General features: G+C 43.8%; 1 protein-coding gene across 7 annotated transcripts in view; it reads right to left on the bottom strand.

Moving 5' to 3' along the window:
* ESR1 (estrogen receptor 1) overlaps positions 1 to 15,485 on the bottom strand; it is a 427,341-nt gene that overhangs the window by 295,953 nt on the left and 115,903 nt on the right. For 6 of the 7 annotated variants that reach the window (XM_059176760.1, XM_059176756.1, XM_059176758.1 and 3 more), the window contains one exon: positions 5,835 to 6,356. In XM_059176760.1, coding sequence (XP_059032743.1) covers positions 5,835 to 6,286 — 452 coding nt within the window. In that variant the 5' untranslated portion in view covers positions 6,287 to 6,356. Of the gene's footprint in view, positions 1 to 5,834; positions 6,357 to 8,323; positions 8,469 to 15,485 lie in introns of those variants that run through there. The other variant, XM_059176759.1, reaches the window with a different exon arrangement.

A 15,485-nucleotide genomic window follows, 5' to 3' on the forward strand; every position in this document is an offset into this window, starting at 1 on the left:
GCCCTCCACGCGCTGCTTCGGGGAAGAGGCAGGAGCCCCAGCCCACGGATGCACCCTGGGGATGGACGCAGGGAGCGGGAGGAGGCTTTAGAGCTTTCCAGCTCCATGGACCTGAGAATCTGGACACTAAGCCATTCGCTGCCTCCTAGGAACTGACAACATTTGGGGAGCTCTTAAAAAAGAAGACCCTACCTGATTTTCTCCAGGACTTGTTCAGAAATATCTAGCCCCGAACATTTCTGAATTCGCTTTATTAGCTTTAAGTGAACTTCTAAAATCTTCCCAAAGCATAATTCACAGCAAGTAGAAAAATCACAAGACAACATAGCCTACTCTCTCATCCATGATAACACATTTCATTAAAGTAGTTGTTATGGGAGCAGACTGGGGGACCCCCGTTTTGTCCCCCCAAAAAGGAGAAACAAAAAAAAAAAAAAAAATCCAGACTTGTTTGGAGCTTTCTTTTTAAATCTTCTGTGTAGTACTTCTTAGATGCACGGTATTAATATCACTGATAATATCATTATTGACATTTTGACTATTTCTTAAATTATAACGACACACAACTACGTGAAGTACATTAAAAGGATTTGATTTCTGCCTAGGAAAAACATCCCCAGGCTCTATAACAGACATCCAGAATCACCACCCCCCACCCACGACTAACACCAGTACTCTGTGGCCACCACATCAACACATCAACACCCTCTCCCGCCCCGCCACCACCATCACCTTCCTCATCCTCACCACCGTCACATCAGGATTCCTCATGTCCCTTACAAGTGCCAGCCAAACCATCTCTTAGTTGAGCTAGCTTCTTGAAATGATGACTTTACCAAACTACATAAAATTTCATCAGTTGGGACTAAAGTCGTTGTCCTTTCTATCTTTCTTCTATCTAATAGGGTCTGAACATGCACACGTAACTGAAAGTGTTGCCCATTAATGTGAAGCTTCCCTCGTAATTCCTAGTAACATTCTCCAGGGTACAGAGCTCAGGAATTAGGATGTCTTCCCCAAGACATATCATAAAGGTGCTTCCCTTAGCCTCCAGCCCACCGAGGTCCTCAGATTTCCAAGGGCAGCAGGGGGCGATGGGTAATATTCTACAAGTGGAGAAGGGAACAGTTCAAATATATCTTTTTTTTTTTTTTTTTTTAAAAAAGGCATTATCTGTCCATGCATGGGCACAGTTTAAAACATAAAACAAAACTATTTGATGGCTCGGATGGTCTGGCTCCCTTCGATGAAATCCCTCACAGTTTCACTTTGTGTTCGAGTGGATTGTATTTTGGGGATTTATAAAGCATCTTTCTCTGGAGTGTGCATCTTGGCTCTAAACAGTGGTGGTCATTCTGTTTTCCTTCTTCAAAAAGCAAGCAGAGTCTTGAAATTAAGCTAAATGACTAATTTGTTCTACCCATTCAATGGATCCTGGAAAAGCAGGGAACACACTTAGCAAGCTGTACCACGCACTGGGTTCATCTAAAGTTACATTAAAAATAATACTGATGTCACAGGGAGGAGTCAGATGTTTTCATTTTGTGCTGCATGTGTATTTTAGAAAAAATATATAATTATAACTCATATATTTCCTGATGTAAAACTATTTTCACATAATCAGGGTTTTAATTTTTTTAATGTATCTATAAATAAATGGTATTTAGGATAACCCAGGCTGCAAACACATGTTGCAGATGGTGGTAAAGATTTTATTCAAATCTGACTTCCACAGAAAATGATTTCCCATTATCATTCATTTATATTTGTAATGAAGCTCCTGACCATTTAAGTCTGTTCTTTCCTACTGTCTTTTAGCTTACAGAAACACCGGAATGAATATTAATATGTGAAAGAAATAATGGAATGCTGAATGCTTGTGTCCCTTATGGGCTGCTTCCCTATGCCCTATTCCACTTAACAAAATTATTAATATCATTAACAGCAAGTGTGTCATCTTTTACAGTATTTCCTGGTATCTGTTGTTCTTGTCATTGTTGCTTTCCTTCTGTCTTTCATGTTCTCAAAACAATAAGAAACCCAAATGCTAAACCTGAATTTTCCCAAATTAGGGATGTCACATCCTGAGTGCATGCACAAAAGCAATCTAAGGATCCAAATTAACTGAGTGTGAGAAAGAAGATTAGAATAAGTGGCAATTATCCCGCAGGGGACTTTCTCCCAAACAGGTACAAGCTCCATGCAGTAGGTGAAAATGAAATGGGGATTCAAGATGTGAATCCGTTTTTCAACCTAAAATATACTCATTCCGGAGACAATATGTGGCTCCTTCGACTATTCTTAGACCAAAACAAAATGTCAGGGGAAGAGTAACAACTTAAATGAATAAAATAAGTAAGAACAGCAATAAAGGGTGCTAAAATATCATCTACATACAAGGAAAGAATGACTGGACACTTGAAAACTAGCTCTTCAAATCTCCCCCTAGAAATGAACCTTAGTTAAAGGTGAGAAATTGTTTTTAAATGATCACCAACGAACACGCTATTCATTCAGAATATGCATACAGCCAGCAGACAAATAACTAAGACATTGATTTTGAGGCTAAAGATCTGTGTGCTTGTCAAGTTTGGGGGTATGGGGAGTGAGGAGGAGAAATGCATAAAATTTAGCCTTTAAGAATATGGGGTAGTAAAACTGAAATGAACACGGAGCACTAAATATTTAACTTGAATTTCTAAAAACATGGTGGATATAATATGCTTTATCTTTAGTTTTGTTCAAACCTCCTAAGTTGTTTAACACTGAAAAGGAGTTGAGTATAAGAGGACTCCCAGGCACCTTCAGTCATGAAATTTTAGGTAAGACACATCTTGGAAAGTCACAGCTCGCCTGTTTACAAATATATTCCCTCCCAACAATTCGTTGGGATGGGTGACAATCTTTCTCACATTATGGTATGCCCAGGGCAGTTTGATTGATTACATTTCTTTGTACATAGATATGGCTGCATATTGTGACCACTAGAAGAAAGTCACCGTTGTATAAGTTACTGTCGTATCTTAATGCTAAATGATGTGAACTTCATGTAAATTCTTTAAACATCCCAGTGGAACATTCAGGTAGACAATCCATAAGACAACACCATGTTACAAATGGAAAAGTTAAGAATCAGAAATAATAAACCTTTATCTAACGGACCTGAAGACACCAGCTAATTTTGAAGGAAAAATAAAATAAAGATAATCAAAATACTTTTTTGGTTTGTGTAACTAAAACAACTAGCCACTTACCCAAATTCTGTGTCTTTTATCGAGCACAACACGTTAGGCCACTAACTTTCAAACATCTATGGTAAGAAAGACATTTTATTTAAGAGTCGGTACCTACGAGTGTGTATAATTAAAACAAATTTTCAAGAAACAAAACCCATCCTTATGAAATACCATGTGTTCTGGTACTTTCTATTATATTCTTTTCTATTTTACTTCTTAAAAAAAAAAAATGTTCCAGACTCACTAAGGGATATCACATATATCTGGATCACAACAAGCACTTTGAAAACACTGCTTTCAACCCCCAAAACTTTAGTCACAACTGAAGGTAACAGACGGTTTATAAAAGAGCCTAATCAATTTTTTTTTCTTTTTACCCAGAGTTATTCAGACAGGAAAACTGAGCGGGCAAAAATATTAAATAACATCTGTCCACTTGAAACAATACTGGGTACAGAGTCCTCTCTTCCTCCCTGGTTACCCAGAGGCAGAATTTAAAGAGTGAGGACGTTATAGGAAATAAACTACAAAGGAAAAATCATCGTAAATCTGAGTTTCCGCATTGAAACCCATGTGTATGAGTTCTTAACTTTATTATGAAAGTTCTACATCGTTTTTTTTCATTATTCTAAATATATTTGAATACCATCTAATGCAAAAAGTTTAAAATGGGGCATATTATAGTAATATTATTTGCCACAGGGATGATGAACAATTTTGAATTAAATGTCCCCTCTTTATTTGACCATGCTCGCTTTGTAATTATTAGCAAGGCAGTAAATAATTCGCTGAGGAGCAGTCTCATTAGTACCCATTGAAATTCAGGAGGATTAATTTGCAATAAAAGAACTGAAAATTAAATGGAAAAGAAAATAGTTTCTGGAGTCCACTATAAGGTTATGGAATTCACATCATACCAAGTGCCTTTCTTCACATCAAGAAATTTAAAAGGTTGTATGAATAAAACTTAATCGTTATATTTTGTTCTAACACTCCAAAAAAAAAAAAAAAAAGCGAGAATAAATTCTTTTTCTTTCCATTTTAACCCTGAATTAAAACAAGGAAAATTAATTTCAAAAATACCAGCTTTTTGAATTTTGTTGATTCTTTGCCTTTTAAGTAATAACTCAGTCTGAACCGGTTTGGCTGTGAGATGATGCTCCAAAGTCCTTTGAGGGGCCGAAGGACATGGGGTACATTCAGATACCCCAAGAGTGTTCCCCTTCGGTATCCTCTGGGGCCAACCTCTACCTCCTTCCTGTTTCTTCTGCTCTGAACATCTCTCTGGAACTAGAACACCGAATAGAAAACGGTTCACAGCTTGGACTGCAGAAGGGTCCAGCTGGAGGTGGGAGGCAAGTGCAGACACCAGTCTACAGTCTCCATGTGCCTAATTCAAGCGCAGCCACCTGGGCGCCCCAGAGTACAGCTCGCCATTGGGTACCTAGGGCACAGGTGTTCATCAGAATCACCCACCTAAGTCCCCCCCCCCCCCCCCCGCCGCCAGGTCCATCAGGAAGAGAAGGCAGAAACTGTCAAAAGGGTAATGGGAGAAGGGAGGGGAAGAAAGCATAATCCTTGGGGATGGGGTGGAAGATATAAGGACACAAAACACTGGCCACTTAAGCCACAAACGTGTTCCTGTATGTCCTGGATGACTAACACTTCCACAGCGACTGAAAGGCGCGCAAGGAAGCAGACCGCGCATACCATTCCCGGGCACGCTCTGCCGGGTAGGCCAGAAATGTAACTTAGCTGGCAGGAGAGTTATTTCAAAACACTCTGGGATTCCGCCTGTTTTAAACTCACAAGACACCCATAAATCTTTGGCTGTCAGAAGTCATACGCCAGCAATCTGCTCCAGCACGGACCCGGACAGACAACTCAGAAATCAGAAACTTGTTAAGACTCATTCAATTCCTCTACGGCTCTTTGGAGGGTTACAAAATTCAATCCTAACGCCTCCAACTTGGGGTGGAGAGGAAAGGGGGGAAGTGGGTGCTAGCACTTTTTGCTAAAACAAAATCATTGTCATCGTAATAATAGCGTGCATAGTTCCAATAATAAATTCTAGATGAAAGGAAATTTCGCGAACACATTAAAACAATTTCAAATAATAAGAAGAATGATAATAAACTCTGAACTCCGCTAACCCTACACACCTCTATCCTTAAATAAAGACTCCAAGAGCTTTGTGTTTATTTGCTCTGGGGTGTTCCCCCCCAACAAATGACCGCCGCTTTGTACGATTTTCCAAAATGAAATTAGGACGCCCACGGGTTTTCGGATCTGCCTCTTATGCAGATGAAAGGGGTGTGGAGAATAGAATTTTCTTTAAGCTGCCAGGCAAGAGAACTTGGCTCTCAAAAGCAAGATCCACAAACCTTTTCCCCCCACCCTAAACCCCCTGCCTCTGCCGGGCCTCCAGACGAGACGCGCAACTCCCATGGCCCAGCTGCTGGATGCCCAGTCCCAGGGCCTAGGGCCTCCCGCGAGGTCTCTGCCGTGCGGCCCCCTCTCCCCCTCTTCCCCTCTCCCCTCCCGCCCGCGGGGCGCGCAGCTGCCACCCCGACGTGGCGCGGCGGGCAGCGCGGGTACCTGTAGAACGCGGGAGGGCCAGCCTCGTGCACCGCATAGCCGCTCGGTTCGTTCTCCAGGTAATAGGGCACCTGCTGGCCGTGGGGGTGCAGGAAGGGCGAGAGCTGCGGCGGCGGGTGCAGCAGCACCAGCGGGCTCGGAGACACGCTGTTGAGCGGCTGGAAGCCCCCCAAGCCGTTGGCGCCGAACGCCGCTGCCTCGGACCCGGGGCCGTAGGAGAGGCCGGACTGGCCGTAGACCGGCGCGGAGGCGGCGGGCGCGGCGTTGAAGTCGTACGCACCGCCCTCGGGATAGTTGTACACGGCGGGCTTGCTGCTGTCCACGTACACCTCGCCCAGGGGCCGCTCCAGGGGGATCTTGAGCTGCGGGCGGTTCAGAGGCTCCAGCTCGGTCCCTTGGATTTGATGCAGCAGGGCCATTCCGGACGCTTTGGTGTGGAGGGTCATGGTCATGATCAGTGGCCGCAGGCAAGGTGCGCACTGTCTCCCCTCCGGGCAGAGGGCTCAGCAGCCGAGCGGCCACCTAGAAGAAGAACAAAGCCCTCGGTTAGAGGCAGTGCCGCCCATGTCCCGCCACGAAGCGAGTTCTGGCCCTGTCCGGGGAGCCGGCCGGTCCGGTGGAAGCCGGGCGCCCAGACGCGATCAAGTGCAGCCCCGCGCCAGCGCGCTCAGCGAACTCCTGGGCTCCAAGAGTCTCCAACTTTAAGTACTGATCTCCCGCGCTCATATGCATTACAAAGGTACTGGAAGCCGGCCAGGGGCTGTTGCCTCGCACTGACAGTGGTTTAAACATCACTCCAGGCGCAACTCGTTTTGGAGGGATCCCAAAATGCAGCTTCCCTGAACTTTACTTTACTCGAAGTCGCTGCGGGAGGGCGGGGGCGCAGAGGGATCTCCTAAAGGTGGCCCGGGGAAGACGAGGTTTAAAACAAACTCGCAAGACTAATCCAGGGGCCGGCTTTCTCCACGTGCTGCCTTATGTGCCCCAAGCCAGACTCTTATCTATCTCTGTTTGTCTCTCTTTCTGTTTGATTCACTCTCCTCGTTGGCTGGAAGTATGTAGTGTGTACATAGAATGACCCTGGGGAGGGCCACTCTGTAACTGAGATATGGCAGATAGAATGGGCTGTGGGGCTGCCCGTGCTGCCAGCGGCAGACAGCTATATTTAGCAGCTGCCAGGACTGAGAGGAGACATCTGGGGAGAAGGGGGGGTGGGGGGGAGTCAAGGTGTACCTATAGGAAGAACTGTGCTTTGCAAGCAGAAGAATGGTGCCTGCCCTCAGTTTCCTCATCTGCGAACTTCCCCGAGTGGTCCCTTCTAGCCAGAACCTTCTAAGATGCTCCCAGCCTGACTGGTATGTTTGCATTGGACCACACTACTGTACTTGCTCCCATTATGAATTCTCATGTGAATGATGATTCACAAAAACCTTTGGTTAGGCGCGCATGGGTGTCCGTGTCTTCCACAGGTTATGCAACCAAAACTTCAGAAAGCTTAATATGAATGATGACCTTTCCATACAAATGTAACCTCAGGTCATTAACAGAATCCTTGGCCCCTCTGTTACACTCTTGTTCTAACCAACAAATTTTGAAATGCAGTGCTACGTTTCTTTTCTTTACTTCTGCAATTCGATTCTGCGTTCACTGCAATAGGATATGCAGAATCAAATATTCAGATGAAAAAGGAATAGAAAAAAGTTTTGAACTGAATGAAAAATCTAAGCCTATACACACAAACAATATATGTATGTACGTACACACGTGGGATATGGTAAATATATTGTGTACCCACAATCCTGGAGAGTTTATACTTTTTAATAAACTTCCTTTGCAACAGCCTAATGAGTCTGATACAACTATCTTATATGACCACTATTGCTTTGCTTTAATTGCTATCCCAAACACCCAACAGAGCACCTAACAAAATGTTCATGGCACATATAAATGCCACATATAAATTACCAACAGTAATTTTTTTTAATTTTTTATACTAATAAGTATATGTTTCACCTAGTTCTTACAAGAACAAACAGATCATTTTTGGACACTATGCAGATGTAGTTGGTTTACAATGAAGACAAAATTGAGCTTAGCATCAATAACCACAGATTGTAAGCAAAGAAAGGGTTAAAAATACATTAGGTGAATCACAGATATTTCTCTTTATGGCCAGCAACCATTACTTTCCAAAGCAATTTTTTTACAGATGATTTCGTTTCCATAAATCACACTTTCAATTTTCAAATGTCTTTTTTAAACACATGCAAAAGCACTTCATAGGGCTCTTAAAAATCAGCACCCGCCAAATTGCACATGAATTACACAAAGAATCCTCCAAGTCCTGGGAAAAAAACGGAGATACACACACAAACCCACTGAAAACAGCGAATCCTCATCTCCCTGCTAGGATACAGACACTGGCCAGAAAGGTAAGTTGCTTTCTCAAGATGCTAAAGCTACAAAAAGAGAAATCAAAACAATCCTACCCTGCTGGATCAAGAGCGTCTTTCCAGAAATGTTCCATGGGCTTGTAGAAGTCAAGGGCTGAGGCAGTGAGAGGGAAGGAAGGAATGTGCTCGCATGTGCGCGTAGCTCCGTGTGTGAGCGAGGCAGAGCGTGTGTGGATGTGTTTGTGTGTGGAATGGCAGGGATCCGGGAAGCAGCCAGTAGGCAGGGCACTGGGCAGCCCCTCCCGGCAAACACAGCAGCTGGGCGGCAGCGCTGAGCTGGATGAATGGCAGTGGGGAGTGAAGGGAAGCTTGCTGTGTGCTCGGGTGTGCGGTGGGGGGGAGCGGAGTGGCACGGCCAGAGTCAGCCTTCTTGGGGGGGAAACAAAACCCCAACCCCGCTTGTTCCTTATCCTCGGAGCCTGGGAAGCACCCCATCCTTTCTGCTGCCACCCTAAGCAAGAGGGAAAACAGGCTTGCTGTAAATCATAGGCTTATGGCTAAAATAGAATGCCAGTCAAAAGTGTATAGATATCAAATTTACAAAATGTGACATGGGCGGTTTTTCCTGAAGAATATAATTTAACAATAAAAGCCTTCTGGAATACACTTGGATCAGATGCCTTGCTGGCCCCGGCCCCCCCACCTCCCCCCACCCCCCCACCCCAGTCTCTGAACAGACACACTATTGCCGTGCCTCCGATTGCACCAGGAAACCAGACTTTGGAATAAATGTTTTGGCATTCTAGGGATGTGTTTCCAGCTGAAATGTAATACTCCTCCACCTCGTTAACCAAACCCACAAACCTTTCCACGAATAGCTCAGTTGACTGCTTTCTGTAAACATACAGAAAAAAATATATTATTAAAAGCCTGGGGTATGAAGATAAGACAAAGGTGGGTACCTCTGTTTTAAATGGATTTTAGGCTTTCTGGGTGTACTGGCATTGATCACGGAGAACGGGGGGGGCTCGCATACCACAGTGGTGTCCTGGATGGACCCACCTGGTCCTCAACTTTTCTCCCGACCGTGGTACTGACACACAATAATGAGGTGTTCTCTTTGTGCCCTCACCCAAGGTCCCAGGACACGGGACACCTAGTGGAACCTTTGTTGCCAGACATTAGTCATGGCCTTGGATATTAAATGACTCTAATCACAATGCCAGGAGTGGCCGTCTCTGGCCCTGGGACCCTCTGCAGTAACCAAGATACTATGAGTGGCTCTCCAGAGCAGTACAGAGAAAAAAGTTAGAAGTTTTATACATATATATATATATGTATACATATGTGTATACATATATATATAAAGAGTTATAAAAACTTTAATGTTGTCATATTGTAAATATAAATTTCATGTTTTAAAAGACCCCAAACACTGTAATAGTGGAGCAGAGAGGCAATCCCTACACAATCGGCTGTAAAGGCAAATATTGAAAAGACAGTACCTCTTTGTAGGTGACAGTGGTGAATCCTAATTCCTCCTTAGGTCAACAGTGGCCACCCATGCACTAGGCCAGTCCAAAAATGTGGATGTGTAGGAAGGAAGAAGGGAAAAAAGCAGGAAAAACGAAGAAGACTATAATAATCTTAGTAGACTTTGATCACTCCAAGACCAGCAGGCAAGGTCAGTCCACTAAAGGCAGTTTTCTTGAATGCTTTCTCTCCAGCATTCTCTTCCCTCTTCCTGGTCAGATTCATCTCCCAGGCTTGGGGACGGGGCTGGAAGACGTCCTGCAGCTTGCCAGTTTCCCTTCACTTCCTCGGCAAACCACCCAGCTCTCCCCTCAGCCCTCTCCTCGAGGTCACAGGGCACCTGCTCCCCCCACGGCCATGACTGCGGGCATTGGCAGGGGAAGAAGGGTTGGTCCGGTGCCTCTCCCTCCAGCTCCACCGCTGAGTGCACCTCCGGACCCGCTTTTCCAGCATCTCCCGGGCTTTTCTGGCTGGCTCAAATTATGAGTCATCACTCTTTCTCCCACAAACATGACGCTCCTCTCAACTATGGGCTATGCACAGCATCACTGTCCCTCCAGTCAGAGCCGCCAGAAGATCATCTCTCAGACTTCTCTGCCGGCTGTCTCTCCCTCTCTCACCTTATTTCTAGATGTGCTGCCTCCCCCCTCCCTCCACGTTTCCATCAGGCTTCTTCAGCCCTCATTACCTGACTTGTAAGAGGCTCCCGGGGAACTATCTGCCTCTTCCTTCTCCCTACGTCTTAAATTCTGCTGCCTTTTAGCTCCTGGGTTCTTATTGCTTTAGGATCTATCCTCTGATGACCTGGCTCTACCCTTTCCCCAGATCATAGCTCCCCCAGGGGTTCAGGCCTTCCTCCTGCCTCCTGTATCTCATCGGACCCCTAGCCCTATGCTCCAGCCAAACAAAACCCCAGCGTTCCAAACACTCACAGCTTTCCTGATGACATTCTCTCTGCCTACAACCCCTGCTTTGCTCACTTGTCAGGGCAAGCACCCTTTTTTCAAGGTCCAGCCCAAATGCCACCACATCCATAATCCTTATTCCTTTTTAAAAAGGAATTTCCTGAGGCACCTGGGTGGCTCAGTGGGTTAAAGCCTCTGCTTTTGGCCCAGGTCATGATCCCAGGGTCCTGGGATCAAGCCCTGCATCAGGCTCTCTACTCAGCAGGGAGCCTGCTTCCTCCTCTCTCTCTGCCTGCTTCTCTGCCTACTTATGATCTCCGTCTGTCAAATAAATAAATAAAACCTTTAAAAAAATAAAAAGGAATTTCCTCTCCACTGAACATCAATGATATTCTATGCATTTATTACATTCTTCCTTGAATGAGTTATTAATTTATTTTTTTAATCCCCTTGTCCTGCTCAGAAGCACCTTGAGAACAAGCTTGCGTAGAGTTATTTGGGAACTTGCTGACTGTGCCTGGTCATATCAGGTCATCAAATATTGGCTAATTTATTAAGCCAGATACTTAGAACAAGAAAATAGGATCCCATCTATCTGATAACTATCGCTAAAATCCAACTTTCCATGTAACATTCTACCATTTTCAAAAGTGTTTTTGCTAAAGGATTATCTTTGTATCCTCATAGCAACTGAGGCCATAAAGTCAAAATTCAAATTCATACAATCCTGAAGATTAAGCCTGCAATTCTTGGCAGCAGGACTCACAAGAGAGTTCTGAATTTTTAGTTTGTAACCAGATAATACTATGACCAAACATAGCTTCTTCTCTAGCTCCATTAAAAGCTTTTTACATTTACAAAAACATTATTCCTCCAACAGAAACATGGAAGGAATAAATGTGGAATTATTTCCAAAACAGCTTATGGTACTAGAGATGGTTCCTTCACTTCAAAACATGAAGATCCAGTTGTGTCCAAACTGATCTTTACTTTCATTAAAAATTCTATTTGGGGGCGCCTGGGTGGCTCAGTGGGTTAAAGCCTCTGCCTTCTGCTCAGGTCATGATCCCAGGGTCCTGGGATTGAACCCCGCACCGGGCTCTCTGCTCGGCAGGGAACCTGCTTCCCTTCCACTCTCTCTGTCTGCTTCTCTGCCTACTTGTGATCTCTGTCTGTCAAATAAATAAAATAAAATCTTAAAAAAAAATTATGTTTGGGGGTGCACAGGGTGGCTCAGTCAGTTAAGCATCTGTCTCTTGATTTCAGCTCAGGTCATGATCTCAGGGTCATGAGATCCAGCCCTATGTTGGGTTCCATGCTGTATGTGGAGCCTGCTTAGGATTCTCTCTCTCCCTCTCCTTCTGCCCTTCCCTCTCTACTCGTGCGGCACACATGTGCTTTCTCTCTGTAAGAAAAAAAATTAAAATGCTCTGTTTGGGATCTTGTCTTGTGCATTTATTTGACATCATCCATTTCCTCCAAAGTAAAAGAAAAATGAAGAATTTTCTTTTAAGTTTCACTCATTTTAAAAATAATTCTGTCTCGTTGTTTTAAACGTTTTTGATTAGCTCCTAGACTTTTATTCAACTGAACTTAGATTTTAGTTGTATAATGAGAAATTTATATGCAGTGAAATGCACGTATCTTAATGTGTATAGCTGGTTAGTTTAGATAAATGGGTATGCCCTTGTGGCAACCATCTCAGTGAGGTGACAGAGTATTTCCATCACTCCAGAAAGTTCTCTTCATGCCCTGCACTAGTCAACCCCTAACCCCTATAGGCAACTACTGTCCTAATTTCTATCACCATAGATTTATTTTACCTCCTGCCCAGAATATGGACAAATTAGAGCACGTACACCCCATTTCCACCCAATGACACAACCAGGCATGTGCTGGGCACATGGTTTTGCCAAGGCATCAAAACATAGAGCTAACCTTCTCTCAGTGGGAATCCTTTCCCTGGGGTCACCTCCTTTAAGACCACAGAGTTTTACTAACACTGTATCTATTGGACCTTTTTAAGCATAACAGGCTTTTTACATGACCAAATGTTACATAAGCCTGCACAGATACAAGGTAATAAGAAGCCAAGTAGAATCAGTATTCATTAACGTGTTCTTAAACAGCCTTTTCTTCCCACTGCAACTCTAAAAAAAATTTTTTTTAATAAAATAACTTAAAAGCCAAGAATCAAACCCCAAGGTCCTTAGTCTCATGAACCCTGGGATTCATTGGCCATTTCCTGGCTTCCTACCCAGGAGGTGATAGAGATAGTTTGAATTTGGGGTTGTCAGGCAGAATGGCAACTCTGAACTGTGAATCAGTGTGTGACACAGATTTAATTCTCCAGCTTAACAGAATTTAGTAACTTTCATCTTATATTTTCTTGAAAAAATTTTTTAAGTATTTTAGAATCTTTTTCATATAATTTACTTATCCTGCATGTGGCAGAAGACACTTCAGAAAGTACTCTTTCACTCTAAGTGCCATGAATTATAAAAGAATTCCAATTATTCCAATTATTATTACACTGTGTCCCTCTTCCTCCCTTTATCGGTTACGTACTTGAGATATCTCATTGCCGGCTTAAGATAGCCTCTATAGAGGGCAGTATCCAGATTGGGCCAGAATTTACCTTGGTTCAAACAGTCCAATCTAATGTGGAGGAGAGCCTTTGCGTGCATGCACGCACGCACACACACACACACTGCACACACAGTTAGTAATCAACCAAGAACCTTGCCCAGTTTCAGAACCAGCCTTAGCCAAATGGTAAAAAAAGGAGATTTGTGCATGTTGAACCTTTTCAGGTCTTTCTTCCTATTTTATTACCATCCTCATCTGGATAATTGGTTCCGTCCCACTCCCCCTGAGCACCCAGGACCTCTGTGCTAGTCAATGCTTATCATTTTTGCCAACCCCTTCAATGACAAACACACTGTCTCAAGGAAGTTATATACTTGTGAGCACCTCAGGGAATGACTCATTCATTCAATTGGCTCAAAAGCATAGATCAGTAATATAATGTTATGTCAAATACATCTCAATTTTTAAAATGTTGATTCCTTACTATTTACCAGGATCATTTCTAAGTGTTGGACACTATCTTAGTTAGCTCAGGATGCCATAACAAAATACCGTAGTCTAGATGGCTTAAAAAGAGACATGTATGTTCTTACCGTTCTGGAAACTGGAAGTCTGAGATAAGGGTGCCTGCATGATCAGACTCTATTGAGGGCTCACTTCCAGGCTTTCAGACAGCTGCCTTCTCCCTGTGTCCTTGCAGAGCAGACAGAGTGCTCTCTTCTTCTTATAAGACCACAGTCCTATTGGATTAGGACTCTACCCTTATAACCTCATTTAACCTTAATTACCCTCCAAAGATCCTAATTCCAGACACAGTAAGCTTGGAGGTTAGGACTTCCTCATATGAATTTTAAAGAGACCCAATTCTGTCCACAGCAGCCACCCAAATATAAGCCAAATGAATATCTCTGCCCTCACAGAACTTAACCTCTAGGAGGTTAGTGTTTAGTCCTAGTTAATGATCCTTCCTACTCTGCCACTTCCGAAAGCATCTCTGCCTCTCTACTCAAGTACTGATACTCCTCCAGATTCAGGCGCTCGGCCCTCCTGTCTGCTCTGTACTCCTTCCCCTGGATTTTAGGTTCCCTCTGTACATGGAAGACTTAAAAATAGATATCTCCCAAGATCTCCTTGCTGACTAGGAAAGCCACAATTCTAGATACCTGTTAGACATTTTTACTTGCATTTTCATTTGTTCAACAAGCATTTATTGAACACCTACTATGGACGGGCCATTTGAGATTTAACTTGGCCAAAATTAACTTGTTTTTTCCCCAGACTTACTCTACATTCTGTCTCCTAGCTCAGCAAATGGCATTGCCTTCATGTAACTGTGTAACATGGCAGAAAAAATCCAGTCTGCAGCCCTAACGTATTTTTTTCACTCCCTACATTTGACCCATCACAAATCTTTCCTGCCATCTCCCTGACTGCTCTACTCTCTTTTCTCATCCTTGTTATTGTTTTCAGGCCATTCTCTTCTCTCCCAAGCTGTGCCTCTAAACTTGTCCTTTCACTGTCCACTCTGCAAGAAGAGTAATCTTCCTCAACAGTAAAAGAACTTCAATCATTTTCTCATTTTTCCAGAGTCTGTACCCATTTTAGCATAGGTATTGTGCTCCTGCCATATTAAATTCCTTTCAAGTTCTTCTAACCCTCTGGATTCTAAGTCTAAATGGTCACAGTGTGGTTGACTCTATCGGGAATCTTCTTCTTCTTTTTTTTTTTTTTTTTAAGATTTTATTTATTTATTTGCCAGAGAGAGAGAGAGTGAGCGTGCACAGGCAGGCAGAGTGGCAGCAGAGGCAGAGGGAGAAGCACGCTCCCCACGAAGCAAGGAGCCCGATGTGGGACTCGATCCTAGGATGCTGGTTCATGACCTGAGCCAAAGGCAGACACTTAACTGACTGAGCCACCCAGGCGTCCCTATCCGGAATCTTCTTCCCATTCTTTCACCAGACTTAGTCCTGTCCATCCTCCAAGTCTCCCTTGAGACATCTACAGCTACCAGGAAGCGCTCCTTGATCTCCTGGATTTCCTAATGGGTGCTTCTCCTGTAAATGCGCATAGCTCCCTAAACATCTCCAGTTATAGCCCCTATCATGCTCTTGGAATTTCCTGTGTGTTTCTCTGTATCTTCTCTTTTTCCAAGTCATGGGTCCATTGCCTAGTATAATGCCTGATGTGGAGCTGACCCCCAATAAACATTGTTTAAAAAATGAATGCCGGGG

Source organism: Mustela lutreola, chromosome 6 (assembly GCF_030435805.1).
Source record: "Mustela lutreola isolate mMusLut2 chromosome 6, mMusLut2.pri, whole genome shotgun sequence".
Classification (NCBI taxonomy): domain Eukaryota; kingdom Metazoa; phylum Chordata; class Mammalia; order Carnivora; family Mustelidae; genus Mustela; species Mustela lutreola.